This window comes from Pinus tabuliformis, chromosome 5_1, assembly GCF_031772625.1.
Source record: "Pinus tabuliformis cultivar Carrire ecotype Pingquan chromosome 5_1, CPIR1, whole genome shotgun sequence".
In the NCBI taxonomy this organism is placed as follows: Eukaryota; Viridiplantae; Streptophyta; class Pinopsida; order Pinales; family Pinaceae; genus Pinus; species Pinus tabuliformis.
This window is the reverse complement of record NC_142305.1, coordinates 305425217-305438751: the sequence shown is the minus strand read 5'-3', so window position 1 is coordinate 305438751 and position 13535 is coordinate 305425217. Positions and strand designations below refer to the sequence as shown.

At 35.4% G+C, this 13535-nt stretch overlaps 1 protein-coding gene across 1 annotated transcript in view; it reads left to right on the top strand.

Moving 5' to 3' along the window:
* The window catches only part of LOC149164584 (uncharacterized), a 155094-nt gene extending 146445 nt beyond the window's left edge, over window positions 1–8649 (top strand). Inside the window, exons 9-10 of the mRNA XM_089432110.1 lie at window positions 7949–8028; window positions 8153–8649. Of these exons, the coding sequence (XP_089288236.1) occupies window positions 7949–8028; window positions 8153–8231 (159 nt within the window). The 3' untranslated portion in view covers window positions 8232–8649. The remainder of the gene's footprint in view (window positions 1–7948; window positions 8029–8152) is intronic.
* The last annotated feature ends 4886 nt before the right edge of the window (window positions 8650–13535 follow it).

Genomic DNA, 13535 nt, shown 5'->3' with positions numbered 1-13535 from the left:
TTTGATGGTTCTCTTCCAGTTGTCTTTCCTTGTCTTGTCACCTTAGCTCTGATACCATGATGAGAAATCTAGGGTAGCTATGTCAGATGATTTCTCTTACTTTGATAATTGCTTATAATGTATTTTTAAACTTAACTTGATTAGCTTCTTCTTTCACTTATTATTATTATGTTCTTATCATCAAACAGCTACCAACTTATAAAAGACAATGAGACAAGAGGACATAAGATATAGGCTATCAGCGTGTTGTCGCACGGATTGTCACGACAACGCTCAGACCGGGGGCTGTCACCCTAATCCCCTATCTCTCCGTTTAAACCTGTCTCCCGCGGCTAAGGGGGGTAGACCCTATGGGAAAATGGATGACCAACCGAGAGCCAGTTGAGCTGGGAGACACGAAGGGAAACAAGCACTTAATTGATTTTATTAAGTTAATAGACCAATGCCTTGTGGAGTTAATGTTTAGACGATTAATTATCAGATGCTGCAGAAATATGAACCCATTAAGAGCAATCATTTATCATCAAAGCCTGAGCGAATATTAACTTTTATCAAATGCGAGAAAATGCTTAACGGCTTAATGATACTCCAGCAATTTAAAATTTCGAAAGATAAAGTGCTTTGAACAATCACGTAAAATATTAATCAGAGATCACATTCATACAGTTAATCCTCAGATGAACATTGAATCATATTAAACACTAATTCCCAGGTCAAAATTTTAGCTTCAGCATAAAAGAATGAAACCTCAGAAATTTCCGAGCCAACACTGAAATTGGCAAAAATTTCCCAAAATATCTTTTTATGATTTTTTTTATTTCCCCTTTTTTATTATTTTATTTTTATGACATTTTTTTTTATTTGTCAAAATAAAACTAAAATTTCTAAATGTCAAAACTAGATGAAACTTAAAATATATACAAAAATGAAATTTGAAGTTAAAAAATCTAATTCTAAAAAAAAAACAAGTTCTAAACTAAACTATGGGCTAAACTAATAAAACAAAATCTAAGCTTAAATATGTCTAAAAAAAATAAAACTAAAACTTAAGCTAACAGCTAATGAAAATCAATTTTTTGTTTTCAAACTTTTTTTTGATATTATTTTTAATATTAAAATTTAAACAAAAGTAAATCTAAGTGAAAAAGAAACGAAACTTAACATAAACAAAAAAATTCTAACCCTAATCTCTATCTCTATGTATGAAATAAAACTAAGGCTGACCTAACACATATATCATAACAAGAATACCTACGCATCTCAAAAATCGAAAATTTTTTGAGTTTTTTTTTTTTTTTTAACTTTTAGCCTTTTTTTTTTTTATTTTATGAAATTTTTTTTTGTTTTTATTATTTTTCAGAAATTTAAATCTAAATGAAAATTTATAAAATCTAAATCCAAATCAAAAGAAAAACGATTTTTTTTATATTTTTATTTCTTAAATTTCAAATAAAAAAAAGAAATGAAACAAACCTAACACAAGAATAAAAAAAGAAATCAAACGCATGAGAGAAACCTAGCCTTAATAAAAAAATGAAAAGCTAACCAAATCTAAACTTAAATCTATCTAGAAGAAATAACGTGAACAAAGAAAATAAACAAAAAATATCTACGCTAACCCTACTGATATATGCATGTAAAAATGAAAAATTTGCTGCTTGTTTACTGCGTGCAGGTGAGCTCGACGGAAAGGAGGTTTGCTTGACGGCGGATGGGATGAGGCAACGTGAAACAACAACTGCTTGAAAGGGAAGGCTGCGGGATTTGAAGAGCAGCTACGCAAGGATGGTTGCGTGGAATGGGAGCAGCGTGAGAAGGAAGAACGCACGAGCTGGAATGGAATGGACAACAAGCAGCGTGGAGAACGCAGGTCAGAGGGACGGCATGGGAAAGTTTTGGCTTGTGGCTTGAAATAGCAGCGTGGAGCTGGAAATTTTTTGACAATTTCGCTTGCAGGGAGACAGTACGTGCAACTCGATGTAGATTTTCGATGAGGACGCAGGGATGATGTGCATAGAGGATCGAAACCTGAAACTTGCTGCGTGGAGAGAATAGTTGAAGCAGCAATGGAGATCTTAGAAGAATCAATGAAATGAAGACTGTGCAGGAGCCAAGGGAGCTGCAGAAAGATTTTGAAGGCACCAGCAGCAATGATAGAGGCTTGAGGGTCTTGAAAAAAAAAAATTCGAAAATTTTGATGCAGCATGAAACCCTACCAGGCAACCAATCAGTCCAAGCAAATTTTACCAGAAAAATATTTTCCAGAAATCTCAAAAAAAAATTTAAACTGCTTTGCTTTAGATTTCTCAACGAAAACCTTCGAATAACAGTTCCCAAATCCAAAAAAAACTTGGATCGCAAGAGTAATGCCTCTGCAAGAAATGGTTCTGAGGCCAGATCTTACCCTCCAGGGCCTAGATCTGGCTTTCAGAATCAGATTTCAACTTTAGATTTGCAACCCTGTAAACAAACAGCGAAAAACTGAAAATGCCAAAAAATAAATGAAACCCTAAAAACCTTAAGAACAACTAAATAATTACAGTATTTACAAACTAAAGGCTCTAGGTAGCCAGTTTTATCGTTATGCCATAGAAATATTTTTAGAATTTTAAACTTAATGTAAAACGCTTCAGAAAACCCTGTATGCATCCATAAAAAATATTTCAAATGATAAGCCCGAGATCAAGAACTGGCTGGGCTCTTTCAGAAAACACAACTCGGGAGTTGGCTGGTTCAGCCGAGAACTTCCCCTAACGCCCGGTAATCTGAAAAAAAAAGGATTTCCTGCACAGCTTAAAATCAACCATCAACATAGAAGGAGAAAACAATAGTGAAACCCCGATCAAATGGAGATACCTGCCACTATATTTCAGAATGTAAACTATCATTCAAACCCCAAAGATCAGACAAGATACCTGTGCCTAGATCAATCTTCATTAAGCTATCATTAATGCCTGAAAATAAAATTATGCAAAAAAAATAGAACAATCTTACAGCGTTTTCAGAAGAGTAACACCAGCAAGATTTTTAACCCCAAAGTCTTCTTTATTGCACAAAAAATGACTACAAGAGAGCTTTCTTTAGCACCAGGCTCTCGGATCCCCATCTCAAATGACCCCTAGCACCCTATTGAAAGGAAAAATTCCCAACAGCTAGTTCGAGTGATCCACGTGAAAATGATCTCGACCGTTGATGAGGATCAAGATATCTCTTAATCTCATCCGTCAAATTTTTAATGTATAAAAAATTGAAATTCTGCATTTATTTACTCAAAATATTATTCTTTTATTATTTTTTTACTTTTTTATTTTTTAATTTTTAATTTTTTAATTTTTTATTATTTTATTATTTTTTAATTTTTAAAATTTTTATTTTTCAGTTATTATTTTTTTTTTTTTTTTTTATTTTTAATTTATTTTTTACATGGATCCTCGAACTTAGCCTTTGGAAGAATCACCTAGGACCTAGGACTTAGGACTTATGAGGGGATTAAAACATTTTCTAACCCTCAAGACACTTTACATGATGACTTTTACAACTTTACATCTCAAAGGGGAGAACCCATTTGACATAGACCCTCATAAACCACCCAGTTTTGCGACACAACTATAATCTAGCAGATTAACACACTAGGATTCTCCTAAGATTCTAATGACAAAATCCATTCCGGCTTTGGGGTTAGGTTGAAGGAAAACTCTGCCGATCATGGATCGGTGAGACGAAAAACCTTCCGGAACGTAGATTATCACTAGAAAGTTAGGTCCACCTAGGCAATTTACATACATGATTCAACTCTGCTAAGATTATTTACAATTAAATATGCAGACTGGGTTTACAACATAAATTGATCAAGCTGTCGATGACTGTCGAATGGCACGGACATGTCGATCAAGCGCTATCCCTTTTTTGCGAAGAAAAGGGGGTGTACTGCTGGGAAGTTGACACGTAGTGGTCAACACAGCCATAGCCAAAACCTCTCCTCTTGAGAGGAAAACCAACAAGAACTCTTCTCTTCTTATAGAACTTCAATTGATGAATATTTACAATTAAATATGCAGACTGGGTTTACAACATAAATTGATCAAGCTGTCGATGACTGTCGAATGGCACAAACATGTCGATCAAGCGCTATCCCTTTTTTGCGAAGAAAAGGGGGTGTACTGCTGGGAAGTTGACACGTAGTGGTCAACACAGCCATAGCCAAAACCTCTCCTCTTGAGAGGAAAACCAACAAGAACTCTTCTCTTCTTATAGAACTTCAATTGATGAATTCCAAGACCTGTGAACTTTGACCAAGACTCCTCCAAAACCAAGTCAACCTTCCGTCTTGATGAGCTTTCCTTGCATAGCTTCTAGTAATAAACTTCGACCTTCCAGCAACAATTTCTACAACTTTGACCCCCAGCAACAATTTTTGGAACTTCGACCTATTAGCTTTAGCAACTTCGACTTAGCAAATTCACAACTTTGATCTTGATGCAGCGTCACAGCTTTGACCTAGATGCAACTTCACAGCTTAGACCTAGAAGCAAATTCACAGCTTCGACCTAGAAGCAGCTTCAAAATTTCTTCTTGTCTAGTAACTGTAGAAACCCTAACATAAGAAAGAGAGGGATAGGTCCAAAACTTCGATCTTGCTCTTCTTCTTCTTATCCTTGCTTTTCATCCTTTTTTCCAGCGTCTTTCTTTAGGAGATCAAACTTGCTTGTTGTGTCTCCAAATGAAGTCGAGCTCCTTCTTCTATATAGGCTTTCTAGGGGTACGAATTGTCTTCATGAGGCCGACTTGTTGTAGCTCATTTGACAAGGTCTTGGAGGGTCTTTGACTCTAGTTTGACTCAAATAAATTTTCTTGACAATATGTAACATGCCCAAATGGGTCTTCCATATATGACAATGACTCAATGACAAGCCCTAGAAGCCCTCAATGGTTGCTTGACCTATAAATAAATTTCCCTTGAGCATGAAATCCATGCCTCAAGAATGACAATAATAAATTTATATTTCTCTTTACAACAAATACATAAAATCATGATTACATATGTCATTATGAAGATCGAACCTACTTACATATTTCAACAGTCCTGGCTTTGCCTACACGTGGTCCTTTGTTGTTGACTCATCTTTGGCTATGTAGAATGTCGTTGTTACTCTGTTGCCTGCCTTGACACCAAATAGCAGCGCTCCCTCACAACGTTCCTCTATGATTGATCAGTCCTTCTTGGTCGACTAGTGGCCTCACTGGAAGCTAGCCTATGAGCCACTTCGATTAGCAGCCCACTCAGCTACCAAGTCCACCCATCGTTCTTTTATTTTTTTAATATTTATTAAATTTTGATAGCAACCTATGTTTGTACATTATACAATTTTTTTTCTTTCATATTGGCATAATGTATGACATTTAGCCTAAAATTTTTCTTTTGATGCCATATATAGTTGTGGTCAAATTTGGCTTCTTGCGTGACTCAAAGATGGGTTCTTAGAGTTTCAAGCTCTGATGCAATGTTAAATTTATCTAAACCTATCACCCAACAATTTATGAACCTAGCAAAATGCAGATCTATTGAATAAAATGCACAACTAAGTTCTTGATATAATTAGCAAAAGCAAAATCACGCCAATCTCAACCACAAGTGGCAAACAAATTATGTCCAATCAATAGTTTTTCATTAATAACTTAGAACCTATTTGGGCTCCCAGATAATGGCCCAACCAAAGAAAATACAATTACAACATACCCTGGATCTGATCCAATAGATCAAGCCTTGGATCTGCGCTTGATCTCCTTGGCTGATTTGGATCTCCTATGTTGCACTCTTGCACTTTCCTCAGACTCAACACACTTGAGTATCACACTCCTCACTTGAGAAAATCCCTCTCTCAATGGCTATTGCCATTTTATGGTGTCTTTCATCTCTTCTTAGCCTTGCTTTTATAACTTTACAAAAAGCTAAATCCCTAACCCTAATCTCCAAAGTGATTGACAACCAAGGTTAGATCTCACCTCACTTGAGATCGACAGTTGAGATTAAAACACAAACACTAAAGTAAATTACTTTAGTTTTCCTAAGTTTCTTTAGCTTAATTAGCGAACATAATTAATAATGTGTTTTTCCCAAGTTAGACATAGGCTAAGTTACATTAGCAACTTGCTCACACTTGAGCAAGTGTACTAAGGAGAATTTGCCCGACTTTTGCAAGCCTAGACACTTAGACCTGTGCAAAAGTACCTACCCGAGCTACAAACATTAGCAATGCCATGTATGGCTCTAATATGAGATGTCTTCTATTAGATGTGTAAACAACCTCCTTAAGTCCATGTCCTCCTCCAAGTAGGGCATCAAAACCAAGAATAACCTACGTATAGATGTTATCTCCCAAGGTGGACGTCCTTATCAATGGCATAGAATAATATGCAGTAAAGAATCTTCCAAGGTGGACAAACTCTTAAATATGGTAAGTGTGAGACTCCAAGAGAAGTATCCCATTAATAAGGCATGGAAAAATGTGTAAACTTGCCTCCATTGATGAAGCGCTTTACAAGATGCATGTGAATGTGTTCAACAAGCCCTCCAAGTTCAAGCTTGAAGTGTAACCACTCTCTAAAATGTGCAGTTGGTTAGATCCATGAATAAGGGGTTACTCCATCATGACCACTTGCACTAATCCATCAAAGAAAGGGAGCTCTCTACTCGAACCTCCTTAACATATGCGCAAAGTGCTAGATCCAAAGAAGAATGAGTCAAACAAGACGTATCATTATTAACCATATACCAAAATTACCCAAAAGCTCAACAAACTCATCTAGAAGTTGAATATCAATAACCTCATCAATATATGCATGGAATGATGACAAGTGTGCATATGCCTCCACATATGAACCAAAGAAGGGAAGTGCTCTACATAAAATCATGCTCCACATCATAAGCTACCAATCCATTCACATATGAAACATCCATGAGACCTAGGGAATTAGAGCAATGAGCCTGTAACCATGTTAATACCATGTTAAACCATCCCAAATGAGTGTGAAACCAAGGGGAAGAAAGGTGCAAAGTGCCAAGCATTCTTTAAAATGATGATGTTAAACAAATCAAGATGCCAACGGAATGTCAAACATGCCTAAAGGTGCTATGAGATGTGTGTCATCATGTATGATCCTACTCTATCCAATGTAAAGGCTAGATCCTCAAGTGAAATGCTTTTCTTTTATGATAAGCAAGTATACCAACCAAACCATCATCAAGGCATCCATTTCATCATCAATCATGTCATCAGCTATCAACCAAGTCATCATGCTAAACCATGAACCCCAGATCATCCAAAGTTCCATCAACCTGTGGAATGTTCCTTTGTGATAAAAATCGTAATGAAGAAAATTCACTAGCTTAGGCCTAAAGCAAAACAAGCGGTAACACAGAGTAACCTTGGGTACTCTCACAGGTGATTATCACTGATTGTTCTTTTTTTCTGTTACTCCATCTATTATAGGTTTTGGTCATTTGATGGGCATTGATATAATTATCTTTTCTTAGCTTATGTAAGTTGGGATGAAATCTAACTTTCAATTATATGCTGCTCACTAGCAATATGAGCTCTTAGTTTAATTATTTGCATTCATGCAACACTTGGAGATTTTAAATGAGGTTTTTCGATTGTGTTGTTGACTTGTCTCCCTTTGTTGACAGGCTAGTTTGTTATCTGTGCTGACGGCTTGTGTTTATTTGACAGTCTTCTTCCCTTTTTTCCAAGTCTCTAACAATATTCTTTGAGCAGTGTAAATGCTGATTGAATTCTATATACTATATATTGTTTTGAATAACTTCCAATTCAACTAGGGAGCTGATACTTAATAGAGATGAAATTCTGTCGTTCAAACTTCAGATTGTGCTAAATGTAATGGTGTGGCATTTTGTAATCATTTGCCCCTATTTTTGTATGGGTTTCAGGAGAAGGTTCTATGTAGAATATGTTTTGAAGGAGAAATTGCAGTCGTGTTACTTCCCTGTAGGCATCGCATTCTTTGCAGGTAATTCCAAACTATGGTACATTATTTTTCTTAAAAGGGGGCAACAATCCTATCAATGTCTCATGAAGTGAAGTGCAAACATCTTGCCTCTTTGGTTATGCTGATAGTTCTATTTTTTCTTCAGTGCTTGTTCAGAGAAATGCAAGAAGTGCCCAATTTGTAGGGTTTCTATCATGGAGCGCATGCCTGTCTATGATGTCTAAGATATATACTATCATCAAATTTGCCAGGCCATAATTTTGTGCAATGTTCAACATCCATTCAATGCCAAAATTTTCTGCAAATTGCTCTTCAAAGATATTCCACAACATGTTCTGGGTCAAAGGCAGCGAATGCAGTCAATATATGACTGTCAACCTGGACAAAAATGTAAATCGATGTTTTCTGGCTATTTTTATTGCTTTTGCTTTGGAGCTCCAGCGTGTTGGGTGATGAATCTATGGTTGTAATTGTGACTCTAGTCTCGCTCGTATTGGATTAGTGAAAGAAAATTGAAGTCAAAGAAAATCTTCAGTTGCAGGCATGCTGTCTTCAGCATACTTCAATGTAAAAATCATGTGAAATTGACTGCAAATTTCTCATCAAGGGGGTCCGATTAAAATTCACAGGTTGTTTATAGCATATACATGTAATATATGCACTATTCAATGCAATATTGAGATGCATATCCGAGGATATGGTTTGTTCGATATTGATGATGTAGAAAGAAATGACCTGTAAATAATGCATACTATGAATATTCTACCTTCTAAAATACATACTATTGTGATTGTAGTGGACAGGAAGCAAGGTAATATTTTCCTTCCCTTGTGTGTTAGTTAATCCCAATGGTGGAATTCTGATCCTGTAGGAATAGCGTCTTACATCCTATAAGCTATATTTAGAGGGATGGTGTCTGTGTGCCCCAAGAACATAAAATGGTATGGCGCTTGGATGAATCAGCTCGGCATCTTTGAGTCAGGGCAATCTTCTAGTGTTTGCTCTATTTCTTCCGAGTGCGGCAAACTTTGCAAGGTCAAGCGTCTATATTCCAAAGTGTCGTGAAAGGCTTTGCACTACAGACCAAGAGAGAAGATTGTGCAGTCAAACGGACTTGGTCAATCTCCTTGAGCTCTTCAAGGCCTTACAAACTGCAGCCCGTGAAGATCTAGTCCTCAATCTAACAGTAGGTCACTTTCTAGGCATGGAGTACCCAAAACGTACCTTCCAAAATCTCAAGTATATATATTGTTTACAAGAACTACTAACCTGCAGGTTACCAAAACTAAGGGAAAGCTTCCCTTGCTTGGTATTAGATGAAATTCAATGGCAGAAACTTTGGTAAAAATCTCATATAGCTTGCATTTTTTGCAAGACTGATTTTTGAATTGAAAATTTCAACCCTTCTGCTTTTCCATCTTGATGCAGCAGGGGTTACTGATAATGGAGTATCAAGGGGCTTGCTGTTGAGATCCTTGTGAATTTTTCATTCTGCAAGGGTTTCTCCGCTGTGCACAAATATCTAAAATGATGGTTGAATACTGTGTTCTGTTTGAGGTATATCTTAACAAAACCAGAACTATATGTTATGATCCATAATTTGTAGATATACAGTATAAGCCATAAATAATACTGGTTTGTTTGATCGAATGGGTTTTGGGATTTAACTCCATTAGGTGTTAGATAGCCGGGTGATTACCTTCGTAGGTAACGAACAGATTAGGATATGGAATGTTGCATATAAAATGATAGATGTATAAATATCAGTTTATTTGATTGATTGAAAGGAAATTCTTTAGTGTCTACTTGTCTGAACAAAATAAAATTGAGAGGACAACGAGGATTGCAAGGTTAGGTTGGATTGCTGGCCATTCAAGTTACTATTGATGAATGAGAGCCTCAAGCGCCAAAGATCCTGCCTCTCTTTTAACGGAAGGGAGGCTGTCAAAAATGTTTAAAACGGACAATAGGTAAAGTCCTCATGCCCCTTAATGAACGGGAAGTAGGCTGTCTTTTGAAACGAACACTAATAAATAGGCAATAGGTAAATTCCTTGCATCTTTTTTAACATGGAAACAAAGACGAAGATTAAAAAACAAATAATTTCAATGTCAACAATGACAGAAATATCAGGGGGATTCAGTATTCAAAATTGACCATATTATTGCTAACTGGGCTGAGATTTATCAATAAATAAATAATTTCAATGCTAATTGTGCCAAAGTTATGCATCAAAAAAAAAATGGTATCGTGCCAAAGTTATACATTAGAAAATGGCATCATGCCAAAGTCAAGATTACACCAAAACATACAGCCACACAAATCTTCAAGCCTAGAATTAAAGTGGGTGAGATTCATTTTATAAACAAATTGAAGAGACAAAAGCAATAGTTACAATATGAATGTTTAAATTTAATTTTTAGTAGTTTTAGAATATATAGTTGAAACAACGAAGATCATACATTGTGAATGGTTTACAAAAATTTTAATCCGGTAGAAAAGAAGAGGTTTTATGAAGCATTAAATGTTATGAAACTAAAAGTAAAAAGAATGAAAATTGTAGTATAATACCTTAAGGCTGGAGAGTTCATCCCATCCAGAGTTTTGTCTTGATGTACTAAACAGGGCAAATTAAGAATAATATTTATGAAATATATATGCTGCTGAAACTAGATATAAATTTAATAAAATCATCATTAAACTTCTACTAATTAATGTTGAACGCTTCCAAATAATGCACTATAGGGATAATGTAGACATTCACTAGCTATGATGAAGCAAAAAATTCCCTTCTAAAACATTTGCCCCTAATTTTTAGCATTTATTGAGTTGGGCATGTATTGAATTTAGCTTGATTTCGCATGAACACATTATATTAGTTTCAATGAGGCCAGTGATAAAGTCGTAAATCAATTGTAATGTTGAGAAAATTGTCCAGTCAAACTTATTTTGATATTATTATTTTTTTGAGTGAAAACACATGCTACTCACTTAAAAAATTAGAGCATTGGCTACATATAATTTATATCATATAATTTATATCAACCACAAGATATCTTAAATTTGATCACCTTACTACAGCAACATAATTGGATTTCAAAAGTGGATAAAAGTCGAATTAATATTGACCATGGTGTACAGATACACTTCACAATCAATAAATGCCACTTTAAAATTTAAATGTGTTTTACACATCAATTTAGCAAACCAAATAATATTGTCAAACTAAAACATTAAATGTTACTTAATACTTTGTTATTTTGTGCACCACATGGCCCTTTACTCTTAAAACCTTGCACCTAATTTTTTGCAAAATAAATAAAGAATATACTCAAACAAAGCTAAAGCTTAACAAATGTTGAGTGAACCTAAAAGGAACGATGGCCAAGCAAAGAAAACTATGAGTGGACACTACCTTGAAACACCCATAAGCACTTTAAACCTTGAAGAAACCTCCAACATTGTTTGATAGACTAACACTCTCAAAAGATGAGTTTGATTGTCTTTGAACATTGAGAAATAGGACAAAGGCCATCTAAAATTCCACTCTTGGCTATCATATCCTTGAAAAAAAATCCTCTAACAAGTCACTAACCATGCAAAACTCTCAAATTATAGGAAATCAAAAATGACCAAACATTGTGCAAATGACAAATCCATCTATTGAATCCATGGATAGCCAACAAGCATTAATGAAAAATGATAATAGATGTCTTTGATGAAGCACAAATATAAACGGCATGGATCATATGCAACCAAAGCACCAATACCAACCCCTCCAAAATAACCCAATTATCCTATTATTTTAAACAATTCAATGTCTAGTATAAGCTCTCATAACCCCATAATTAAGAGACAAGTAAGGGCAAGGAGGTTATACCCTTTGCAAGAGCATGTTATTCCTTCCAAGAATGAGAAACCGAATCGCACTAATCACGTCAGAAAAAGATCGACTTCTTGCTCAATTTGTGAGACTAGAAATGAGGCAACTCCACACAACATTCTTAAACCTTATGACTCCAAATAGTATGGCAAGTTAAATCCCAACTAGACCTAATACCCTTCCATTGCCAATGGACCAAACTTGTAGCTACTTTTATGTTACTTAAATACTTCAAAAAATGAGGGAGCTTAATACTTGAGAGAGGTGAAGGTGACAAGATGACATCGCAAAGTCCAAAAGCCCCCTACAATCCACATGAATGCTATGCTAGAAAATCCTTATGTTGAAAAAAGATCTTCCAAGAAGACGAACCCCTAAGACATTGCACCACCCACTTGATTGCTAGAATGATACCCGAGGTGGCAACGTCAATCAACCCAAGTCCCCTTTTGTCCTTGGACATGGCGCAAACATCTCAGGGAACCAAGGGGGAGCCTCACATCTTATCATACTTTGACCACACTTTGGGAAAATCTTGAGGTTTAAAATGGGCCTCTTAAAGAAAATAATAACTATGAATTTTGAAGGGAAAGAAAGAATTATTTTTTATTCTGTTTTTTATAAATAAAATTAAATTAAATTAAAAAACCAACTTATATTCTTATAAGTTTACTCAAATGTCAAGTGTAAGCACTTATTGGATGTGGAAAATTCGACATCCAACGAGTACATACGCTTGAAATGTGTGTAAGTTTACAAGGAGATAAGTTGAAAATACAATTAGAAAAATGGTAGTTTTACTTTTACCCTCCAAAACTCTTTGCTCTTATGGTTAGCATTATCATCTTAAATCCTATTGGATTTTTTGAAGTTCATGTTGCTAGCACATTTTTTTGTTTTGAGCCCCATTTTTTACCTCAAAATTTCTCTATTTATAAGCTTTCAAAATCTACAAGTTGCTAGAATGGTGTCTTACTTGGAAACCACTGAGTGACATAATATACATATGCAACCTAAACAATATGAACAACAACAATTAGCTTCCTTGTGAATGGGATTTTCTTTTGATGTCGATTATAAAGCTTGCTTTGCAAATTTTGTAAACATTTCCATAAAGGGAGTGAATCCCAACACTAAAGGGAATCTCCAAATAGCAAGTGACAACCCTAGGTTGAATATAAGGCCAAGCAACAAGGATCCAATTGGAAGGAGCATCCAACCCTACTAACCAAAACTTTATTTTATGAGCATTGACTATGATACCTAAAGCATAGCGAAAGGTGTCTAAACATGAAAATGCTCCATCAATATAAGCCTAATTGAGAGGAAGGAGTCATCAACAAAGTGTTTATTAACCATATTGGAGCCATCAAGGAGAAGAATAACATTAATTTGATTAGAAATATATGTGACCTTTTCTACATGAGGTCAAAGGACATACAAATATGAGGTTAAAGGACATCCCCAACAAGTAGAGTGATGCAAGGAGATTCGAGAAATTTAACAAGGCCTTCTTGGCAATGACAAAAGACATTGGTGAATAGAGTGTTCATCATGGCAACACAATGGATACTAAAAACCAAACAAATCAATATGTTGGCATCAAAATATCAATTAACATGATCATATGCTTTGTCAAAATCAG